The 22,537-nt window shown below is 44.8% G+C and overlaps 1 protein-coding gene across 1 annotated transcript in view; it reads left to right on the plus strand.

The window, feature by feature from the left end:
* The first annotated feature begins 17,897 nt into the window (after nucleotides 1-17,897).
* The window catches only part of LOC132388825 (NACHT, LRR and PYD domains-containing protein 3-like), a 172,671-nt gene continuing 168,031 nt past the window's right edge, over nucleotides 17,898-22,537 (plus strand). Inside the window, exon 1 of the mRNA XM_059961248.1 lies at nucleotides 17,898-18,104. Within this exon, the coding sequence (XP_059817231.1) occupies nucleotides 17,898-18,104 (207 nt within the window). The remainder of the gene's footprint in view (nucleotides 18,105-22,537) is intronic.

Raw genomic sequence — 22,537 nt, forward strand, 5'->3', positions numbered from 1 at the left:
GATTAAGTGTGTAGATGTTAAGGAAAAAGATGTTCTTGTTACAATCAATGAGGCGTATGCAAGTGCAGGCCACAGGCACGGAGATTTGGTCAGGATGTAGATTTGAAAGGGTATCAGGAGGGAGAGCAGGTAGGCAGGAGACGACGGACAGAATTTATCTTGGATCGGAGCGTCGAGAAAGAAACGGCGGATGAAGTACTTAGTATGGAGAGACAGAGCTATACTGAAGTAAAACTTTAGATAACTTATCTTGTCGCGGATAGGCTGGGTTTCTGTTTTGTTATGCAGAGTGGAATGTAGAGAGAGGCTGATTCACGTAGAATTCCACAGGTTCCACGCTGGTCAAACGAGATAACAATCACCAAGGATCGTGCCCGTCGAGTCGCTCCGCATCCACCTAAGAATCATCACCAAAAGTGACCTGTCTCAGGAATATCTTCTTCCAGGGGCTGCCACACAACACAGCCAGGCAAGGGTTAACACACACGTGGACTCACGGGATATTCGAATAAATCCACTCCTATGGATTATACGAAGTGACAGTCCCTTTTCCGTTATGCTTTGCGTACCGATGATCAATCGTCTTCTGCATATAATGGTACTTTACGCGTCACATTCCCATGAATTGTCACAGATATATTGGGTGAATTACGAAGAGCGATTGCCAAGGGCTCCAGGGCAATATGATATAGCAAAGGGCTTATGAACAAACCTGTCTAGGACCTCGAAAAAGCCTAAACAAAAAAGGGGGATCTCTGATTATTGGTATATACAGCAGCCAAAGCTGTATGATTTTTCAATTTTACCTAAGATATAAATTTTGGGGTAAAATTAAAATTTTCAGGTATGTTAAATAAATATTCCCATTCAAGTCTCTCAAACACCCTCTCGGCGTCAAGCGAAAAAGCACATTCTGGAGTATTAGATTAAATAGTGTATACAATGTTCACTTACCTCCTAACATTTAAATGTGAATAACGATTTTTAATAAATCCTGTCTGATCATCGGAGGCAATTAGTGGCAATACCTTCACTAATCTAATCGCTAATACCTTGTAAAAGATTTTACCATCCACACTCAAGAAAGATACAGGACTGTATGATGCATATTCAGTGGGATCTTTGTCGTTTTTAGCAAATAAAGAAATAGATGCTTCATAAAAGGATTGTGATAATTTACCTACAAATAAGAAACATCTTTAAAAAAATATACGTAACCAGGCAGAAAGTAAATCTGAAAAATATTTTTAAAATTCAGCTGTGTACCCTTTCGGGCTAGGTGCTTTACCAGAGTATGTCTATAAAATTGCTTTCTTTATTTCCTCTTCAGTAATGGGTACATCAGATGCTAAACGTTCATCAACTAGTAATTTAGGAATATTGAGTTTCTTTAGTAATTCATGTATTATGGTAGGATCATCAGGAAATTCTGATTGGTATAAATTGGTATACAATTCTTGAAAAGATTTATTAACTTCATCATGATCAACCGTCAAGATACCATCCCGTCTACGAGCTTTGTTAATCTGACGTTTCGCCAAAGCAGCTATCAATTGGTCAGCAAATAATTTATCACCATGTATCTAAAATAACTCTTCGTTTTAAGTAATTGATTTTTAATCGGGGATGTTAATGACAGACTATTTTGCATCTGAAGTTCAGTTCTCTCTTTCTAAAGCTCCAGACTGGGAGCAATAGAATTTTTTTTTTATCAATGTCTTTAATCTTAACAACTAATGTACATTTTTCACTATTAATTCTTTTTTTTCCAATCCGGCAGAGTATGAAATAACTTGCGCACGAATATATTGTTACGTACACCATAACTGTGGTGTGACCAGCAGAGAGAAGAATCCATTGCAGTCTGGTGGTATTATATTCAAAAATGTTTATTAGTAACTTAAGCAAAACAATACCAATAATGCAAATATACAAATAACACAGGTTAGCAATAATAAACCTAAAAGTGTGGGAATAATAATAAACAATAATAAACAAGCTCTATCGATGTCTAGGGGTAAATCAGTTTGTCACAGAAAAGTATAAAGTTCAGTTCAATCCATGAGTGCTGAGCTAGATATGGTTATTGTGTTGTATTCGCTAGAGAGAGAGATACAGCGAGCGAGACGGAACAGTTGCAGCAACAAGCAGACCATTCTGTGGCTTTTGATTCCCTTGCACCCTTGTGGTCATTCGGCTATCGCCCCTCTGTCCTTCAGCCAGACTGTTCTTCTGTGGTGGACTCGTCACTCTGGAATGAGCGGACACGCATACAAGTCCCCACCGGCACTGCTGTAACACGGATAGCTTTACTGATCGGATCTCCTGGTTCGTTCTCCGCAGCCCCAACCTTCCCGTGAGGTTTACCACACTGATCAGGGTCCACTGGTGTGGCTGAAGGGTGTCTCTCCAGACCTGTCTTTTATCCCTACCAACGGGGTCTCAGCTCTCCGTCAATTCTGAATGACTGTGTCCATCAAATCATGTCACTCCTGCAGTCCACTGAGGAATGTTAACGAGCAAACTACTGTCCTTTCAGCGAAAAGAAAAATAATCCAGGAAGAGTCACAATGCATTCAATCAGCAGTCTCCCTCTCTCTCTCTTGTCTGTCACAGATGTCCTTGCCTGTTTTTCGTCTCTCTCTCTCTCTCATGAGCAGCATAGTAACAGTAATAGTTCCTGGTTCTCGGGAGGGGGGGGGGAGGTAACTCTGCACCCCATTGTCCATCAGATCTGTTCATCACTCATAACAATATACTTAAAAGGTATCCCATAATGTCCACTGGGAATTTCTTTTTGAGTTTGTTGAAAAGAAAAAATGCAATCGGTTCTTTAATGAGATTAAAAATATTTAAATCCTTAAGCAAAATAGAGTTGAACCATCAACTGTCGATTGGACCTCTTGAGCGTACTGGGCGCTGTCTTCGCGCGGGTTTTCGAAAATCCGTATTTTTCGCCTCTGGGTTGGTTCGGTTCCTAGCTCCCACGCTGTAAATTGCCCAGCGTGTTCCATTTCTAACATGACGCAGTATAATAGTTTCATCATACGCCTCTGCGCTTTCCTTACAGCCGCAGTGTTTTGTAGTCACAGAGACGGGGAGGGAGGATGAATATCGCGAAGACCGGTTGAGGATCGCGGGTACGGTGTGGGAAGGACTCCGGTCAAGCGAGAGGGGTGGGGGAGGTCAGTGAGCTGGCTTGGGTTGTTTTTTTTTCAGATAGACTATAGAATGGAAGCACTGTAATCCCAGAATGCCCTGCAGGTAGGGAAGTCCTCTAATCGCTCAATGAAATTATGGACAGTAGTATCTCCCTCACACTTTGCTACCTCATCCCAGTCTCTCTCTCTCTCTCTCTCTCTCTCTCTCTCTCTCTCTCTCTCTCTCTCTCTCTCTCTCTCTCTCTCTCTCTCTCTCTCTCTCAACCTCCCGTGTCTATTTCCCTCCCCAGCTCTTATAATCACTCTCCCTGTGTTCACCCGTCTCTCGATCCCCACCGTCCACCAGTGCCTAAACCGCCTCTCTCTCTCCATTGTCTCCCCAATCTTGTTTTCTCCCTCCCACCTCACCCTCCCACGAGTTTCTCTCTCTACCTGCCGTCAATCCTACCCTATCCATCAAAGAGCCGCGACTCGGAGTCTCCCCTTCCGAGATCTCTTGTAATTTCCCTCCTCACTCAGATTCCCAGGTAATTCTCTTCACCCCAGAACTCTCGACTTTCCCGGCCCCCTCCCCCTCGTCTTTCTCTAACCCGTCGATCTCTCTCTACTTCACCGGTCTCTCTCCCAGACTCTCCCCTCAATCATTTCTTCCCAAGCCTCTGCCTCATCTCTCTACCCTAGCTCTGTCATAGAATTATCCGTCTACCCCGCCCCCACACTGTCTCACTCAGTTTCCCTCTCCCTCTGCTGTTACTCCTCTCTTAGAATCTCGGCCGTCTCTCTCTTTCTTCCCTCTCCTCCTCCCGTCCTTCTATTCTCAGACTCTCGCCGTCGTCTCTTTATATTCCCTGGTCTATTTCTCCCTCGACCCGTCTCCCCCATTCTCTCTATCCGGTCTCTCCATAACTCAGACCTCTCTCTCTACCTACCTCAACCAATCGCCCTCCCTCCGGACTATCCCTCTTCCATCTGATTCTCATCCAGACACTCTCTTGGCCCCCGGTCTCTGCAAAGTCCCACTCCACGTTTCTTTGTCCCGACTATCCCCCTCTCGTTTTCTACCGACACCAAACTCCCGACTCCGATCTCCCTCCCCATCTAACATCTTTCCCCAACCCCCACTCTCTTTCCACACCAGATCTCTAGACTTCCCGGACTTCTCTCACTTCACCTTTCTCTCGCTACCTCACCAGTCTCTGTCCCCGTCCCTTTCTCCCCAGTCCCTCTCTCCCGTCTCTCTGGCCGGCGTCGACTCCGTTCCCGGGTATTATCTTTTCTCTTCATTGACTGTTCATGGAGAGTCACGGAGTGAAGATGGCGTGTGAACCTACGTGCGTTACAGTTGAAATAATAAAATTTACTTGCTGGCAAATACAGATTCTCTGTTCCTCACTGATCATTATTACTGGGGGTGAGTCTTGTAACAGCTGCGTCCATCATTAAAGTTGCCCACCAACAGGTCCCGCCCTCTGCACAGTGTTACCACCGGGAGGGAGATTAATTGTATTGCTACCGCAAAGTTAACAAATTTGACGACGTATGCCTGTGATGTTAAATCTGGTTCTAATTCTGATTCTGTTGCAGTGGTGAGGCGTCATTCTGAATTAGTTGAAAGCCTGTCAGAACCTCGTGAGACGAAGGGTTGTACTGTGCTGTAATATTCTATGTTCTGTGCTCTATCAAGTGTACCGCATCTCACTATTTAAGTCCAGTCGATTAATTATTCTTTAGTAGTTAATTGTTAATTAACTACCCTCAATAAGCCTGATAACATTGCAGGATAATTTAACAATACGACGTAAATGTGAATGCCGGCCACAGGATGATAATGATAGTTTTGCTCAGAATGGAGTCGTCAACTATTATGCAATCAGGAATTGTCCTCGGAGTTCAGACTACGCTGGTCCTGGGCTATGAAGGGAAGTATCCAGACAAACAGGATCATTAGCGATCGTCAGGAGTCGCCAGCGCCTACTGACTGGGGAAGCGAGAGTGTGGGAATGGCCGGTTGTCTCTGATTGGAGGCCAGTGCCGAGAGGAGTGCCGCAGGAATCGTCGCTGTGTAAGTTGTTATTTGTAATCTAAATCAACGATCTCGATAATAACGTCGTTCACTGGATCAGCAAATTTGCCGATGACACTAACACTATGGGAGTAGTCCACAGCGAGGAATACTACCGGAGCAGGAGGCGGGGTATGGACCAGCTGGAGAGATGGGCTGAAAAATGGCCGATCGGTTTTAGCCCAGACAAGTGTTAGAATTGGCACTTTGGGAAGACCAGCCAGGGTTGGTCTGACACAATGAGAAATGGGGCACTGAGGAGTACGATAGAACAAACGAATCTGGGAATGCAGGTCCATAATTCAATGAAAGTTGTGCCGCAGTTACAAAGGGTCGTAAAAAAGGAAGCATTTCCCACATTGGCCTTCACAGACCAAAGTACTGAGTACAGGCGTGAGGATGTTGTGCTGATGTTGTTTATTGGTGCTTAATTTGGAATATTGTGCGCTGTTGGGCTCAACTACCTGCAGGACAGCTGTAAATAAGTTTGAAAGAATACAGAAAAATATTACACGGCTATTGCCGGGACTAAATATTTTGAATTAAAAGGAAAGATTACATTTGTCAGCACTTTATTCCTTAGCAGGTAGACGACTGACGGGAGATTTGATAAAGGTAGCCAACATTATGAGGAGTATAGAGAGTGTAAATGCAAGCGGGATTTCTCCACATATATTGGGCTAGAATGCATCTGGAGATCATGGGTGAAGAGTGAAATGTGAAATGTTTAAGGGAAACATGAGGGATAACTTCTTCACCCAGAGGGTCGACAGAGTGCAGACAGTGCTGCCAACGCAAATGGTAATTCAGTTTCCGATGTCAACGTTTAAGAGATGATTAGATGATTACATGGTTGAATGGGTAATGGATGGCCATGGTCCGGGTGCGGGTCGATGGGAGTAGGCAGATTAAATAATTTCTCCCGGACCTGACGGGCTGAAGATCCTTGCTCTTTGCAGTGGTTTCCTACAACTGTCTCACTGTCTGTCTGTGTTAGAACTTCAGTGTCTCACAGCACCGACCGATCTAGAAAGACGTTGATACTGTTCGATCCCTCTGTCGTTGCACACACTGAAGCATGGAGACTGAGTAAAATGGGTGGTTATAGCAGGAGAAGAGTGAAGTGCAGATGTGAGATGATGAAGGGATTATCACACTACAGGTAAGGCGGTAGAGACAGTAGTTCCGGGATGGAGATGAGTGTGACAGTGGTCCCAGTACAGTAAACAAATCTGTTGCTTCAGAGGTGGTATTAGGGATCATTCGCCCTGGTACTATACAACAAACGGTCATTAAATCCGAATCCTATCCTTGATCAGAAATTGGTGGTGAGAAGCCCCAGAAGTCGTTGGATGCCTGGAGTTGAGGAGATGTCATATTTTAGTCGTGTTGAATATTAACTCGTGGACGATATATTACTTTGTGCGTCTCTTTGTCCTGGAATCGAAAGGCTTTATTAAATGTTGTCTGCTTGCCATTACAGATGTTTGTTAACTGTGGAACAAATAAGACCATGCCATTTTCTGTGATATTTTGAAAATATGAATGCATTGCAGATTTGAAATGCAGCATGCGGTTTGGACATAAGTGATGTCAATTGAAAGAGAGAGAGAAAGATTAGGGTCATAAATGGCTTTATGTGAATCGTGTTTTTCTTTAGGTTGTGTTGGGGGGGTGATTGAATTAATCTTCTTTTTCACCATACACTTGACAATAAATAAGTGTCACCTTGCGAGAAGTGATTTCCAGGAACTGATGTGAAATTCGGAGGCTGCGTAGATTTCCGAAATTCTGTGAAGTGCTGATGAATGCTCGCCTCAGGTCTCCACATCTCACTCTCCCATCTCCTCTGCAGAATACGTGCTCAGGCCTTCTGCTTTGGAAGTTGTTTATTCTGTATTCTCCAATTTCCTGCGATGGTGTTGAAGGAAGACAAGTGTGAGACCGGGTGTTTGCTTTCCTCGCTGTATTTAGTTTGTGTCGGTTTGTATATTTCATTTATAATTAATTTCAGAGGGAGACACGGATTTCATACTGGCCATGTGGATTCAGGGTTAACTGGATCGAGGTTTGTGCGTACCTACACCCGATACGATGAAACCATGATTCAGGGGTATTGGGGTAAATTGGTGCGTACTTGAATTGTCATTCTGGAAGGTCGGTTCTTTTAATGAGAAGCTGCTCTGAAACCTTTTAAATGCTGGTTTCAAGATGTAGGTCTGCATTGGAAAAGATTGTTTTGAGGTCACTGCAGCATCTGCCCTGTAATATATAAATGACAGGACAGTTTAGATAACTTGGCGGTGTAGTAAATAGCTCAGCGATTTCCTTACGTCGTCAGCCCTAATTCCATAAGTTATCCAGCTGTCGTCCTGTGGTCAGATTTAAACAATTATTTCCCTCAGCCCTATTTCTCGGAACACTGTAACTGCAGAGTTGAAACTTCGTAAATTTCCCGAAATTTCCACACTCCTAGCGGGCGCGGCTGCCCGCTGTCTTCCAGCCAGTATTCACTCTATCTACTACATCATCTGCCTTCTGTCAGGAAGCCAATTTTCAATCAACGCAGGGTTACCTAGATCCCATGCTTCCTGTCTTTCTGAATTAATGCACCTACATCGAGTATTCAGATTTTTCTGTTTGCTTTATTTCACTTTAACAAATAATTCAATCTGGATTATATAGGACGTCATACCTCTCAAAGCCACTTTGTCTCTCCTTAACCAGACTACGTTGCTCCAAATACTCATAAATTCCCTCTTCCATTACAATAGTTTACGCACTACTGATGAAAGAGTCATTGGTCTATACTTCCAACGAGTATCCCTATTATCTTTCTGCAACAAATGAATAACATTTGCCAACCTCTAGTCTTCTAGTTCTACATCCTTGGCCAGGAAAAACACAAATATCCTTTCCAGAAGCTCAGCAATGTTTTTGCTTCCCTTTCCAAATCACCTGGACTATATCCCTTCCGGCAGCGGGGATTCATCTATCATAATGTTTTCCAAGTTTCCAGCGCATCCTCTTTCTTTGTGTCGGCATGTCCGAGCATATCTGACTTTTTACCCTAAGTTCACATTGATCAATGTATTCAGTGAGGATCATCACCGCCTCCTTGGACTCCAGACACAAGTTTTCCTCTTTTACATCTGATCTGCCAACACTCTCTGCCATCTCCTCCTGTTCCTCACAATGCAACTCGCCAAGGACTTCTCAAGTCCCTTTCTAACTTTTCGAAGTCTATTATTACTTTTTTTTCCTGTCTGCATTGTGACCTTCCATAATGCTACTTGATCCTTTTTCTATAAACCTTAAGTATCTTTCTTTCTTTCTCTTGACGAGATGTTCCAACTTTATGGTCACCCAGGGTTACCTTATGCTATTATCCTGTCCTGCAACAATGAAACAAGCCCTTACTGAACCCCATAACAGTGCTCCCTAAAGAATTTCCACATATCTGTTGTGTGTTTCTATAGGTACATCATTTCCCAGTGTACGTTCCTGACAGGTAGCACCATAATTCGCAGACTTCCAATTAACCACATTCCGTGCTTCCTGGTCCTATCCCTGGACAAGGTAAATAGAGGGCAGATCTGCCCCATTGCTCTGAAATGCTGACCCACCGAGAGATCTGTCAACTGATACGTTTCCTTTTCTAATATTACATCCGGTATGGCTAGTCGCTAGTCCGCCTGTCCGCTAGTCCGCTAGTCGCTGTTCGCTAGTCCGCCTGACTTCATATAGTGACATGAAACCTTCCTGGACACAACTGAAAAATTATGCCATACCTAGACATTTAACTCTGGGGAAGTACCAAAGAATATTGTGGAAGCTTCAGATACCCGTGCCAATAACATGGCCGATGTCCAATATCGGCTTATCCAATATCCAATATCCAATATCCAGTCGGCTTTACTGTTCCCGTTGCACTTATTTGGTTGATCTGGTGGGCGGCTGTACAGAATGCTCCAAATGGGGAGATCGCGCCCTTCGTGTTTCTGTGTTCGTCTCCCAGTCGACTAACAACCGAACGCTCCACGTTGTCTTCCCTTTCTGGGTCTGGTTTCCCATCGCACTCCCTTTACACTCTGTTACCCGACCCTGTCAATTTTTCAACATTTAAAACCCTGAAAGCCCTGAAGTCCTCCAGCCATTCCGGCCGTTGTGAGAGAAGAGTATCTGTGATAGTTTGGAACATACTTCAACCAATGTAACAATCAAGCCAGCAGCATTGAGCGTTTGTATTGCTACCTACCTGAAATGTATGGTCAGCAATCTTCCGCCAATTCTGCAATTTCCGGATGACAAGTCATATGATTATTTGAATCTATGACGTATTTGCCAAACTTGTTCATTGTAAAACGGCTTTATTTGAAAACTCCGCTGAATTGTCGTTAGATACGGGAGTTATCTACACAGATGGCCATTTAATGTAAACACATACTTCATTCCATTCCTCAGCTCTTCTCTGAATTTCCTCTGTGTCAGTGTATAGATACAAGTATTGGTGCACACGCTGAGAATTTGCAACATGGACCCAAATTGTTGTAGGATGTATACCGGGGAACTCAAATATCTGTCCTCGTAAAAATAGTTTTGAGTTTGCCATTTTAAGGAATGGGCTACATAGGGCATCCAAAATAATATGAAATTAGCTGATATAGAAAACAGCAATATCATCGATTTTCTGCGTTTTTCCACCTCACCATCTTTCTGATTGTCGCTGCTGTGCCGAAGCCTTCTGCGGACTCTATTGGCAACAACGATATGTCTTACGGTTAACCCGTTAAACACCAGGATTAATCCGATTGGTAGCAGTGGTTTTAAAATACTGAGCAGTAATTGATATCCTTTCCACACGGGTGAAGTAGCGTATTCATATGAGCCGGTGCACCGCCACGGCGTATTATCAATGATGACGTAAGGTTCAACGGCAAAGTAAAAGGGGACACATTTCCCACAGCTGACTATGACCACAGTTGCCATAACCACCGTTGCTGTTCTCTCGGTGCAGTATCGCTCCCGCAGCTTTCGGCAACATATTGCCATGAAGCGATCGAAGGTAAAACTGACCGTGAACGAAACAGAACAGTCCCTCGTTACGACCCGAACTACAAGTGTCAGAGCGCATACAGGAGTGACGAGCAGGGTTCTGGAATAAATGTAGATATTGTTGGTCTGCTCCACTAAAGCAACAACGATAACTACTATCAGATCCGCTGTTGCCATTCCAACCAGGTAACGGGTGATGCATTTCGACAGTCCGCATTTTCCCCGAGACAGGATCACAATCGCAGTTAAGTTAACTGCAAGAAATTTGAAAACAGAATAGAAATATGGTCAGTTCCCTGACTGTCCACATTTTACCGAATCTATGCAGAGATGGTCTGTTTGGAAGTGGAAAGCGGGAATCCGGTCGCTGCACTCCGGCTGGAGGACAATGACGGATGTGAGTGTCAGTGGATTGGCGACCTTCCCACAGTTTAGAGCGAGGCATCCGAGTTCCACGACTCACGGACCGGTGAGCAGTCGATCGCTCCTGTAAACAACACCGTTTCCATTATTAGAGGTGAAATAGCTGAAGGGATTGTTTGTAGCGGCGAGAAAGTAAAGTCAAGGAGATATAAAGCACGAGTTCTCATTTACTGACACAGAAGAACGGACCTACGTGTCGAAAATAGACTGGACAATTATTTAAATAAACTGCCACTTTGTTATAAGTTCGAAGTCTCTGAACTGATAGAGACTAGGACCTAGAAAAGCAGAGACCAGCATCACTTCAGAAAGCCTTTCGAGGTGAAATTATGAATCAGTGACGATATCGGCATCAACTTAATTAGCAAAAGTACAAAACACTGCGATGGAAGTATGGAAAATGGAAATAAAACCATTAGATGCCCGAATCCTCCATTCCGGAAACACGTTTCAGCCGACGGTAGCATCTGTGTTTAGTAACAGTGCGGATGCCGCAGCAGAGTAACGATGGCACCATACATAAAGTAACCAGCTCCGGCATCTTACCGGGGATTCCAACCGCTACAAGTGTGGGATAGAAAATGCCCGCGATGTAGTAAATCGCCGCATATCCCATATTCCGTCAGAAGCTGCGTTCAGTTGTACGGAGCTTTTCAGCTGCTCAGATGGACTGGTGATCGGTTTAGCAGACTTTTATTGAGGTGAGAGCAATTCCACTGAGGCAATTAGCGCGATTATCACGTCAGGGACATTAATGACAACCAAATGCACAAACACTTACGTTAAACTATTTTTACTCACAGTCCCCGTGTCCTTAATTTGACTCCTCAAGGGATATTGCAAATTATGTGCTTTTAAATAAAATATGATGCGAATTTTCCATGTTATTCTCCATGATACCCGGCCTCAGGTATTTAAGTAGGATTTTTTTTTTTTAATGACTGTGTTGCTTTTAAAGTTGGCATTCATCTTGAAGTCGATTTATTTTGTAACATTTGATGGAGCACATTCACTTCTGAAATTGAGGGAAGGAGTTTGTTCTGGCAGGTGAAATGGAGAACATTTATTTATTTAAGGGGAAAATTCGTTCATTCTTTTCTTTCGTTCGTTCCAGTCATTCCAGGCGGTGTGAGTGATGGAATAAACAATGACAGCTGACGTGTGTTACAACGACACGGCACTTATATTCCTCCAAACTATTTAAAAGATCTACAGCGATATTCCAGAGGTCTGTGGTCAAAGAGGTAGCGTGTCCTCGGGAAAATAGCTAGGGCTGCGGACACTTTGAAGAACAATGTTTTCCAACGCACACATGGGCCTTTGGCAGGAACCTGACCTCTTCCAGTGAATGACTTCACCACCCCATACCCGTGACGCGCCATGCAGTCGATTTAACTTTAATGATATTCTCAACCAGGCATAATTCTACCAGTATTTCGCCATCAATTCAATGTTTGAGCAAAAGTAACAGGTAAAATCTGTGAACATTCCGCAGGTTTTCAGGATATTATTTGCCAGGAAGTTGTCTGTTTTTCTCCAGATTTGCTTTCAGGTATATTGTCTTCCATACAAACATAGAAACGTGGAAAACTTACAGCACAATACTGGCCATTCGGCCCGCAAATCTGTGCCGAACAGGCCCCTACCTGAGAAATTTCTAGGATTACCCATAGCCCTCTATCTTTCTGAGCTCCATGTACCTATCCAAAAGTCTCTTAAAAGACCCTATCGTATAAACCTCCACCACCGTTGCTGGCAGTCCATTCCACTCACTCACCACTCTCTGCGTAGAAAACTTACCCCCGACATTTCATCTGCACATACTCCCAAGCACCTTAATACTGTGTCCTCTTGTGACAACCATTTCCACTCTGGGAAAAAAAGCCTCTAACTATCCACATGATCAATGCTCATCATCACCCCGTACACCTCTGTCAGGTCACCTCTCATCCTCCGTAGCTCCAAGGAGAAAGCGCTGAGTTCACTCAATCTGTTTTCTTAAGCAATGGTCACTATGAGTATGTGCAGAACAACGGAAGTTTTCAAGCTCACCTGTCAATCACACTTCCTTCAGCTCCTACAGTGCACCGCTCCGTGCCGATTGCGGTTCTCGTACCGATGAGCGGCCCTCGGCTTATTGGAGAAAGTTTCATCATTCTGATTCTATTGTGAAACTCGTACCAATGTGCGGCCGTCGGTTGATTCAAGAAAGTATCACCTCTGCCTTCAAATTCATCCTTCCAACGTGAATCACTCCGTAACGTTCCGGGTCGAACTCCATCTGTAACTTCTCAGCGCTGTTCTGCGCCCTGCCACTGTCCTCTTGTAGTCTGTGACTACCTTCTATACTATCCATAATCCCATCAACTTCCACATCATGGCAAATACAATAAACCGATCTTCCACTTACTTATTCACATCCTTTTTAAAGCACAAAAATCAGGGGGTCTCAGAACAGATCTCTGTAGGACGCCACAGGCACCAGCATCCAGGGAGAAAACGCTCCATCCACAACTATCCTCTGCCTTCTTGGGCATCAGTCCTGAATCCACAAGCCAACTTTTCCAGGATACCAAGCCTTCTGACGTTCTGAAAGTTCATGGTTAACCGAATGATGACCGTCACATCCTCACAGAATTGAACCAGTCTCATGAGAGATGATCTGCCCTTCACAAAGGCAGACTGAGTCTCCAAATGTTTTACTGCTTCTCGAAGTTCTTGCAGATCCTGATTCTAAGAATGTTCTCCAATAATTTTCCCGTCACTGAAGTAGGACTCATCGCTTCCCGCAGTCACCCAGGGTTTCTTCCGATCACACAAAAGGACTTATCTATCCTAAAAAACAATCAAAAGTTCCAGTACATTTTCTCCTTAACCTCGACATGCTGTCGCAATCGGCCTGTTTAACGCTCTCCTCACAGATGTCCCTCTCACTGGTGAACACTGAGCTGAAGACGTCTTTCAGGACCTGCCCTTCTACCCACCCCCCCCCCCCCGAGTTCAGGGGCCTGTTTCACCTTCTTCTCCCGACCGGTCCTACACTCACTCTAGTCATATTTTTCTTCACATACATTTAGATTGGTTTGGTGTTTTCCTGAAAGTTACTTCAGTCCTTCTGTAGAAGTCTCCAGTTATCCTAATTCCATTCTTCAGTTTGTCCCCGGCTACTTTGTAAATCTACAGTCATGTCTGATCCTTGCTTTCTAATCCTGAGGTCAGCTTCCTAAAGCTTCTTTCTTCCTCTTGACCAGATGTTTCACATCTCTTGACAACCATGGTTCCTTTATCCTACCGTCCTGTCGCTGCTGAATGAGGCAAATCTGTCCTGAACCCCATGTAAGTGCAGCATAAAACACACTGACATTTCTTGTGTATTTTCCAGGACATAACCATTCCCGATTTATGCTTCGATGTTCCAGTTTAATATCATCGTAATTCCAGTTACACATTAGTTACATCGGAAACTGAAACAGGGCTATGGGACAGGACCTGGTAGATTGCTTAAATTGGACCCTGACACGGGTTTGTTGGCAGAGAGTGTGGCAATGCGATGGGTATGGGGAATAACACGAGGTTGAGGGGACACAGCGGGGCATTGAGATTACTTGGTGACTGACACGGGCCTGTGTGATTAGTGTATGTAACCCTTTTACGAAAGGAGGGTGCTGGACACCTTATAATTTGCCTACCGACACAACCGATCCACAGACGGCGCAATGGCCACTGCTCTGCACACCGTCCTTACACATCTGGAGAAGAAGGGAGCATATGTAGAATGCTGTTCCTGGACTACGGTTCAGTATCCAACACCATCATTCCCTCCAGGCTCGACGGAAAGCTCAGAGATCTCGTCCTTGACCCTGTCTCTCAGATCTCCAGCAGGTAATGAGAGTGGGCTCCGTTACCTGCACCCCTCTGACTTTCAACACAGGAGCCCCTCAGGGCTATGTATTGATTCCCTTCCTTTACTCCCTGTATACCCATGACTGTATCGCCACCCACAACTCCAATCTGTTTATTAAATTTGCCGACAACACTACATTGATTGGCCTAATATCAAAAAATAACGAAGTGGCCTACAGGGAAGAAGTTATCTCTCTGACACAGTGTCGTCAAGTAAACAATCTCTCCCTCAGTGTCGCAAAAACGAAGATGGTTGTGGATTATAGGAGGATTGGATACGGGCAAACCCCTATTGACATCAATGGATCTGGAGTTAAGAGGGTAAACAGCTTTAGGTTCCTGGCATCCACATCACCGAGGACCTCACGTGGTCTGTACAGGCCAGCTGTGAAGTGAGAAAGGCACAACAACACCTCTTTCACCTCAGACGGTTGAGGAAGTTTGGTATGGCCCAGAAATCCTAAGAAATTTCTGCAAACGCATAATTGAGAGCATCATGGCTGGAGGCATCACTGCCTGGTATGAGAACTGTACTTCCCTTAATCGCAGTACTCTCCAGTGAGTCGTGCGAACAGGCCAGCACATCTCTAGAAGAAATTAATTCTACCTTGCCCTTAGCCACCTGTATTTATCCGTCAATATATCATTGAAATTAGAATAAAACTTAATCGATCTACTTACTGAACAAATAAGAACCAAGAAACGCAAATAATAACAAAAATGGCAACGAACTCGTGATACCAAGGCTGAGGTATCTAATAGATGACCCTGCATTGAGCTAGAGGAAACGTCTAGCTGTGGAGGATAACCCCTCCTACCTGTGAGTTGAGGGCCCCCAGTGCAGTATTCATAAAAGTCAGTGAACGAATCCACTACACAGAAAAGATTTCCCTGTGTACTCCTCACACACACACATATATATACACACACATATATTACATACATATATACATATTCTCATTTTGGTGGGGAAAAGGGAGTAAGTGAGCGAATAAAGAATAACAACTAAGTAATATAAAATCCACATTATAATAAGTATTTCTCGAAATAGGTATATCACCGTGTACTTCTGCTTCCGTTTAGCTTCTTAACATTTTTAAAGTTAGCCAAACCTTATGGCTCTTCTGAACGGGGTGAGGACTGTCTTTAGGAAACTCCCGGTCTCTTTCTGATAGACTTCTCTCGGCCTTCTCCCGTCTCATGCCTTCTAGATTCTCGCACTATTTCCCAAGCGGAGCGGGATAATTCCTCAGTCAGGCTTTCCCTCGTTTTGGTCACGCTGACGGGCAACCCTCTGTCCTTCATGTCTGTAGTCGCCTCTTCCACTGTCTGGTACAACCGCGTCCCGTTGTGATAAAACACTCGAAGCTTAGCAGGTTACGGAGTCTGAAATCTGATCTTATTTTGCTTTAGTGCTCGCTTTACTTCAGAGTATTCTTTGCGTTTCTGCAGGACCGCGGCGGGGGGGGGGGGGGGAGGCGTAATCTTAGTCGAAATATTTTAATTATCGTCGAAAAACACTTTCTTCTTACCCCAGGACCTTCGTAGAATCTCCGCCTTGGTGCTGTAACGAAGTAATTTAATTATTATTAAGCGTGGCTTTCTATCCCGGGTAGGTTTCTGGACGAGCGCGCGGTGGACTCTTTCGAATTCCAGCTTCATAGCTGAGGGAAGATCCAACGCGTCCCGCAGTAACTTTCCGACAAACTCCGTCATAGACGAGCCCGCCGCTCCTTCGGGAACGTTGTAGATTCTGATATTTTTCCACCGTGATTTTCTGTCCAGGTCAAGCAGTTTACCTTGTTGGTGATGTAATATTTTTATTGCCTTTCTCAGTATACGTTGCACGTTTTGAACGAGATCTTCCTCCTTATCAATTCAAGTCTCTCCCACCGCTAATTTTTGATCGACGCTGGCGAGCTCTAATTTACTAACACGGAGCTGCTGCTTTATATCTTTTTGGACCTCCATTATTTCTTTCAGGATTTCGAAGATATTCGCCGCTTCGCCTGAGCGAGGCCCAGCGTCCGCCTCGCTAGCACGCATTCGGGTTGGAGAGCCACTCGCTGCACTCCTCTCGGATGCAGGCTCCGCAGTGTCGCTTTTTTCATTTCCATTCCTTTTCCCCATTCTTGCCCCACTTTTCTGTTCAAATATTTTTTTTATATATATTACATTGGACGGGTTAGCGGGGCTGAATACGTATTTTTCCGGAGGAGCTAGTGACTTAAGCTGCCATTCACGACGATGACGTCATGGGAACCACCGAACTTTAAAGATATTCTCAAACCTGCAGTAGTTCTACCACTATTTCTTCATCCATTCTCTGTTTGAACAAATATAGTTAGTAAAATCTATGAACAGTCTGCAGGTTTTTTGGCTGTTGAATTATTTGCCAAGAAACTGCCTTTTTTTTCTCCTGATTTACTGTCAAGTATATTTCCTTTCAAGCGTCAGTATAAGTACGTGAAGAACGGCGGATGTGTTAAGCTCACCCGTCAATCAGACTTCCTTCTGCTCCTGCAGTGCACCGCTCCGTCCCGATTGTGGTTCTCGTAGCGATGAGCGGCCCTCGGTTTATTGAAGAAAGTCTCACCACTCTGTTGCCATTGAGGAATTCGTACTAATGTGCGGCCCTCGGCTGACTCGCGAAAGTATCACCTCTGCCATCAAAACCATCCTCCCAAAGTGAATTACTCCGTAACGTTCCGTGTTGAGCTCCAGCTGTAACTTCTCAGCGTTTCTCTGCGTCCTGTCACTGTTCCGTTTTAACCTGTGGCAAACCTTCACACTATCCATTTCACACCAACCACCACATCATTGCAAATGCAATAAACCATTTTTCCACTTCATTATTCAAAACACTTTAATGCACAAAATCCTTGGGTATCAGAACAGATCTACTTTCACCGGCATCCAGAGAGAAAGCACTCCACCCACAACCATCCTCTGTCTCCTCTGGGAATCAGTTCTGAATCCACAGCCAACTCTCCTTGGATACCAAGCCATATTAAAGTCCATTTCTACCATGCCTTGGAGATCTTCTTAAAGCTACAGAAAATCTTCTGGTTGAGGTGAATGCTTACCCTCGACCCCGCGGGAACAGGTCACGGAACGGATGAGAGGCTGCTCTGTACATAGTCCCGGCAAGGTCCCTCTACGTTCGTTCCCTTTGCGGCAGGCCTAAAATGCTAGGCTGGAGCTTGGGGGCATTTTGAGTCCCAGGAGGAGACCAGGCACCCCGGGGTCTTCGTTTCGAAGAGCAGGTAAAAGAGAGAGGAGTGGGGAGCCGGATGCTCCGAGGTAAGGCCGACTACGTCCAGCGCCAGTTTCTCGCTCAGGGAGGGGAAGATGCCTCACGGACACGCCTCCAGCCTGCACTGAGCTCCAGCTGCGGCTCCAACCAGCTGACGGGACAGAAGGCCGCTGTGTTCAAGGACTGCAGGGATCACTCAGGGGCCGAGCCGCCCGGGAACGGCAACAGGCACCGCACAGGGCAGGTAGGGCTATCTCTGCGGAGTGTAGGAGAGAGAGAGAGAGAGTGAGGGTCAGGTCGGAGAGACAGGAAGTCACGGAGGTTGAGATTGTGGAGCCAGGAAGGGAGGGTGAAGCTGGCGAAGACGGATTGGGGAGGGAGATCGCGATACGTATTGGAATGTGTGGATTCAAGGTGACGGGGAGGGAGGGGTCAACCCGGTGGAAAAGTGTGGGTGTTTCACAGGGATTTCTCAATGGTGGGAGTGCAATCCCATAATGCCCTGCAGGTCAGAAAGCCCTCTGTCCTTAATGAACATAAGCCTTTTCACTGACTCACAATGCCCCATGCTCCCTCATCCCAGTCTCTCTCTGTCAGTCCCCAGGCACCCTGTCTCTACCCCAGACTCTTGGTCTGCCATCTCTCTCTCTCTAAACCGTAGTTTCACCCCTACACCTACCAGGCTCGTTCATAATTACTCCTCCTTGTCTCTCGCCCGCTATTCGCTCTCCAGCCCTGGCGTCTCTCCCAGTCACTTCCTTCCTCCATTGTCCCTCTCTCCTCCCTCTCGCCAGTGTCCCACTGATCGCCACTGGTTGTCCCCGAAATGTCTTACTGCTGTCTCACTCGCCTCCCACTTTCCCTACGGGCAGAGATTTAAGGAGCTTGAAAGTAGGTGCAGAAGAGATGTCAGAAATAAGCTTTTACGCAGAGTGTGGCGGGTGCGTGGAATGGGCTGCCGGTGACAGTGATGGAGGTAGAAACGATAAAGTTTTTTAAGAGACTCTTGGATGGTGACATAGAGCCTAGAAAATTGAGGGGTATGGGTAAAGCCTAGGTATTTCTAAGGTAAGGAATGTTCAGCACAGCTTTGTGGGCCGAAAGGCCTGTATTGTGCTGCGAGTTTTTCATATTTCTATGAGTCTTCTAGCGGGAGTCGGTAGAGGGATCTCCCTGTGGCCACCCATTTTAATTCCACTTCCCATTCCCATTCCGGTATGTCCATCCATGGCTTCCCCCACTGTTGTGATCAGGGCACTCTGACTTGAAGGAATGAAACCTTATATTCCGTTTGGGTAGCCTTCGACCTGATGACATAAACATCGATTTTTTTACACTGTCGCCAATGACTCCAGCCCCCCTTCACTTTTCCCCATCCGCTTTTCCATCTCTCACCTTATCTCCTTGCCCGCCTATCGCCTCTCTCTGGTGCTGCTCCCCCATTTTCCTGTCTTCCGTGGCCATCTGTCTCTTTCAGCAATCAATTTCCCAGTTTTGTACGTTACCCCTCCTTCTCTAGCTTTCACCTGTCACCCGGTTTTTTTCTCTCCCATCCCCACCCCCACCTTTTAAATCTACTGCTAGGCTTTTTTTTCCTCCGGTCCTGTCGAAGCGGTTAGGCCCGAAACATCGAATGTACTCTTTTTAACTAAAATACAACCTGGCTTGCTGAGTTCCTCCACAATTTAGTGTATGTTCATCCATAATAATAATCTGGATGCAAAGTTACAGGATAAATAAGCAAGAAAAACTTACTTAATAGATCCATTCCAAATATGCAGAACGTTCTGAATTCAGTAAGTGAAAAAAAAACAGCAGAAATATGAAAGAGGAAATTGCAAAGTTATGTTACTTGAACAGGGTGCACATTGTCCCAATGCTAATATCTGCAACTGTTTTCATACTAAAGTCATTAAACAACAGCATTAAACCGTGAGACCGACACGGTAGTATTTCAGTAAATCTCCAGAAACCTAAAATGATAAACACCACGACAGTGATCAGGAAGAAATCTGGAAGTAGTCATTGGGTTTTCCTCCATACACAATTATGAAACGAATGTACACGTTCTATAGTGTTAAACCTTTCTCCATAATAGATCTATCTCATGTGCAGTGTAAGTTTAACGTTTCCAGTAAATTCGTGCAGACTGTTTTGTTTTTGCATATTCATTTAATTCCGATGCAAAAGACTAAAGTAGCGAATGAGTTGCATTACCGCCGGTTTGGTCTTGAATGTCCCCAGATCCTGACCCGCTCTGTAATTGCCGACAGGGGTGTGGCGGTGACGAGAGCGGGAATATTGTTAAAAAATAAAAATGAAAATTAGAATGAGTTTAATAGTTGCTAGGAGCTCGATGTCTTGAGCTGCAGGTGTTCCCTGCCCTACACCCCTCCCGTGGAACTTCACCATCCACATTCCCAATATCCTTTGATCTCGACAGGTTTACAACGACACAAGAGATACTGCCGATGCTGGAAATCTTGTGCGATACACACAATGTGCTGGGGGAGCTCAGCAAGTCAGGCAGCAGCTACGGCTGGGAACATGCAGTCGGCGGTCAGGCCGAGACCCTTCATCAGGACTGGAAGAGAAGAGGGAAGGACTGGAAAAGGAAGATTTACACACTCGCTCTCCCTCCACATTGGCAAATACCGTACCGTGAAACAGGCTCAGACAGTCTAGCTGCAGTGCCGATAAAAAATTTTCACCCCCGTGGAAGTTTTAATGTTCTATCGTTTGACAATAGTGAATATCGTTTGATTTAATTTGGCTTCTTTGACACTGATCGACATTAAAAAAAGGCTCCTTTGTGTCAAAGTAAATGCAAATCTCTGCAAAGTGATCGACAAACGTTCTTTAAATTATAAGTATAAAGCAAAATAATTGATTGCTTACGGATTTACCGCCTTTAATATGACTCACCTGAATATCACTGCTGTGGAGATTTTTTTTTAGCCAGAGAGTAGTAAATCTGTGGAATTCTCTTCCACAGAATGCGAACGAGGTCAAGTCCGTAAGCATGTTTAAACTGGGAGTCGATTTTTACCTGATCGGTCAGGTGATCAATAGAAATGGCGAGAGGTCAGGTGTCTGGGGCAGATTGGGGTCCAGGATCAGCCATGATGGACTGGCGAAGCAGACCCGATGGGCCTAATGGCCTAATTCTTCTCCTATGTCTTCAGGACTTATGGTGCAGCCAAGGAGTCACATAAGTAGTTAAATAGAGACCAAAGCGTGCAGTCGAGGTGTTTCAATCGATGTTAGTAAAACTGCATTTGCTTTTAGGAGGTCCAGCTGCTGGTGAGCCGGTATCCTGGCAAAAGGTACACCATGAAGACAAAAGGACACTGAATCAATTTCACGGAAAGGTTATTGAAAGGCACAAGTCAGGAGATGGATTGAAGAAAATTACCTGCCGAGTCACAGAATATCACTTGGGGAACAGTTAAGTTAATGATCAAGGATATGGCACAATATGACAGAATATGGCACAGCTGTAAATCAGTCTGGAGAAAGCCGTCCTCAAAAACTGCAAGAAGAGGACAAGTGAGGGAGGTCACCATAGAGGCCTATGACAACTCTAGAGGAATAACAAGCTTCAGTGGCTGAGATGGGGGAAGACTGCTCATTCAATAACTATTGCCCGGGTGCTTCACCTGTCGCATTTTTATGGGAGAGTGGCAAAAAAAAGTCAATGTTAAAAAGAAACTCACATGATATCTTGGCTAGTTGATGGGAGAAGGCATAGAGGAGTCTCTGACGTCAGCTGGAAGAAGGTTCTGGTGAAACACAAATTGAGCTTTTTGCCATCAGACATCTCCATCTTGGTTCCATATCAAAGGTAATGTATCGAAAGGCCGGAAGACAGCTAATGTACTGACGTTATATAAGGGAGGCAGAGGTAAGGCAGGAAACTACTGAACAGAGCTTCTGAATAGTGGAGAGTCAGCTAAAAGATGGGATTCAGGTGTCCCGGATTTACCTGCAGAGACAATTAGTGTCGCCGACAGAGGGGTCAGGTTGACAGTATGGGTATTAAAGTGACATCAGGAATGCAGTTTCTGCAAGTGTGGCAATGAGCGATTAATGTGCAGAAAAGTTTCTAATTTAGGAGAAAATTCAGAAGTAAGAGACACATATGGACTTAAGATTTCTTGCCCTGGATTCCCCAATGACATCTTGCAGGTTAAATCGGTCGTAACGAACGCAGAGGCAAAGCTGGCTTTAAGATGGTGAGAAGGCCAAGTTATCCTTTTAGCTAAGAAAATAAATTAAAGTAGTCTTGACTGTTAAGAATGCTAACGCTTTCTGGGAGAATGAAGTAGACTGGGGTTGAGAACAGACCACACAAAATAACATCGCGGAAAAGCTTGATGTAACGAATGGCTTAATTCTGCCCCTGCATCTAATGCCACTTGATTGTCTAAATTGACTATTGGGTCTTAGCCCCAAACCTTAATAAAGTGCCCATCGGCGGCTTATACAATGTTTCCGTCAATAAGATGCTTTGTTCCTCCTAACAGACACATAGGGAAATAAAAATGAACGGCGCCTTCCTCACAATGCCGTTCAAGCTACCGTGTGAAATAGATTTTCTGTAAATGGTAATTGGACCTTTTCTGAGGCATTCCCAGTGCAGGTAAGCATCGCAAGGTTGATGCCATCCCACTGGGC

Source organism: Hypanus sabinus, unplaced genomic scaffold (genome assembly GCF_030144855.1).
Source record: "Hypanus sabinus isolate sHypSab1 unplaced genomic scaffold, sHypSab1.hap1 scaffold_419, whole genome shotgun sequence".
Taxonomy (NCBI): domain Eukaryota; kingdom Metazoa; phylum Chordata; class Chondrichthyes; order Myliobatiformes; family Dasyatidae; genus Hypanus; species Hypanus sabinus.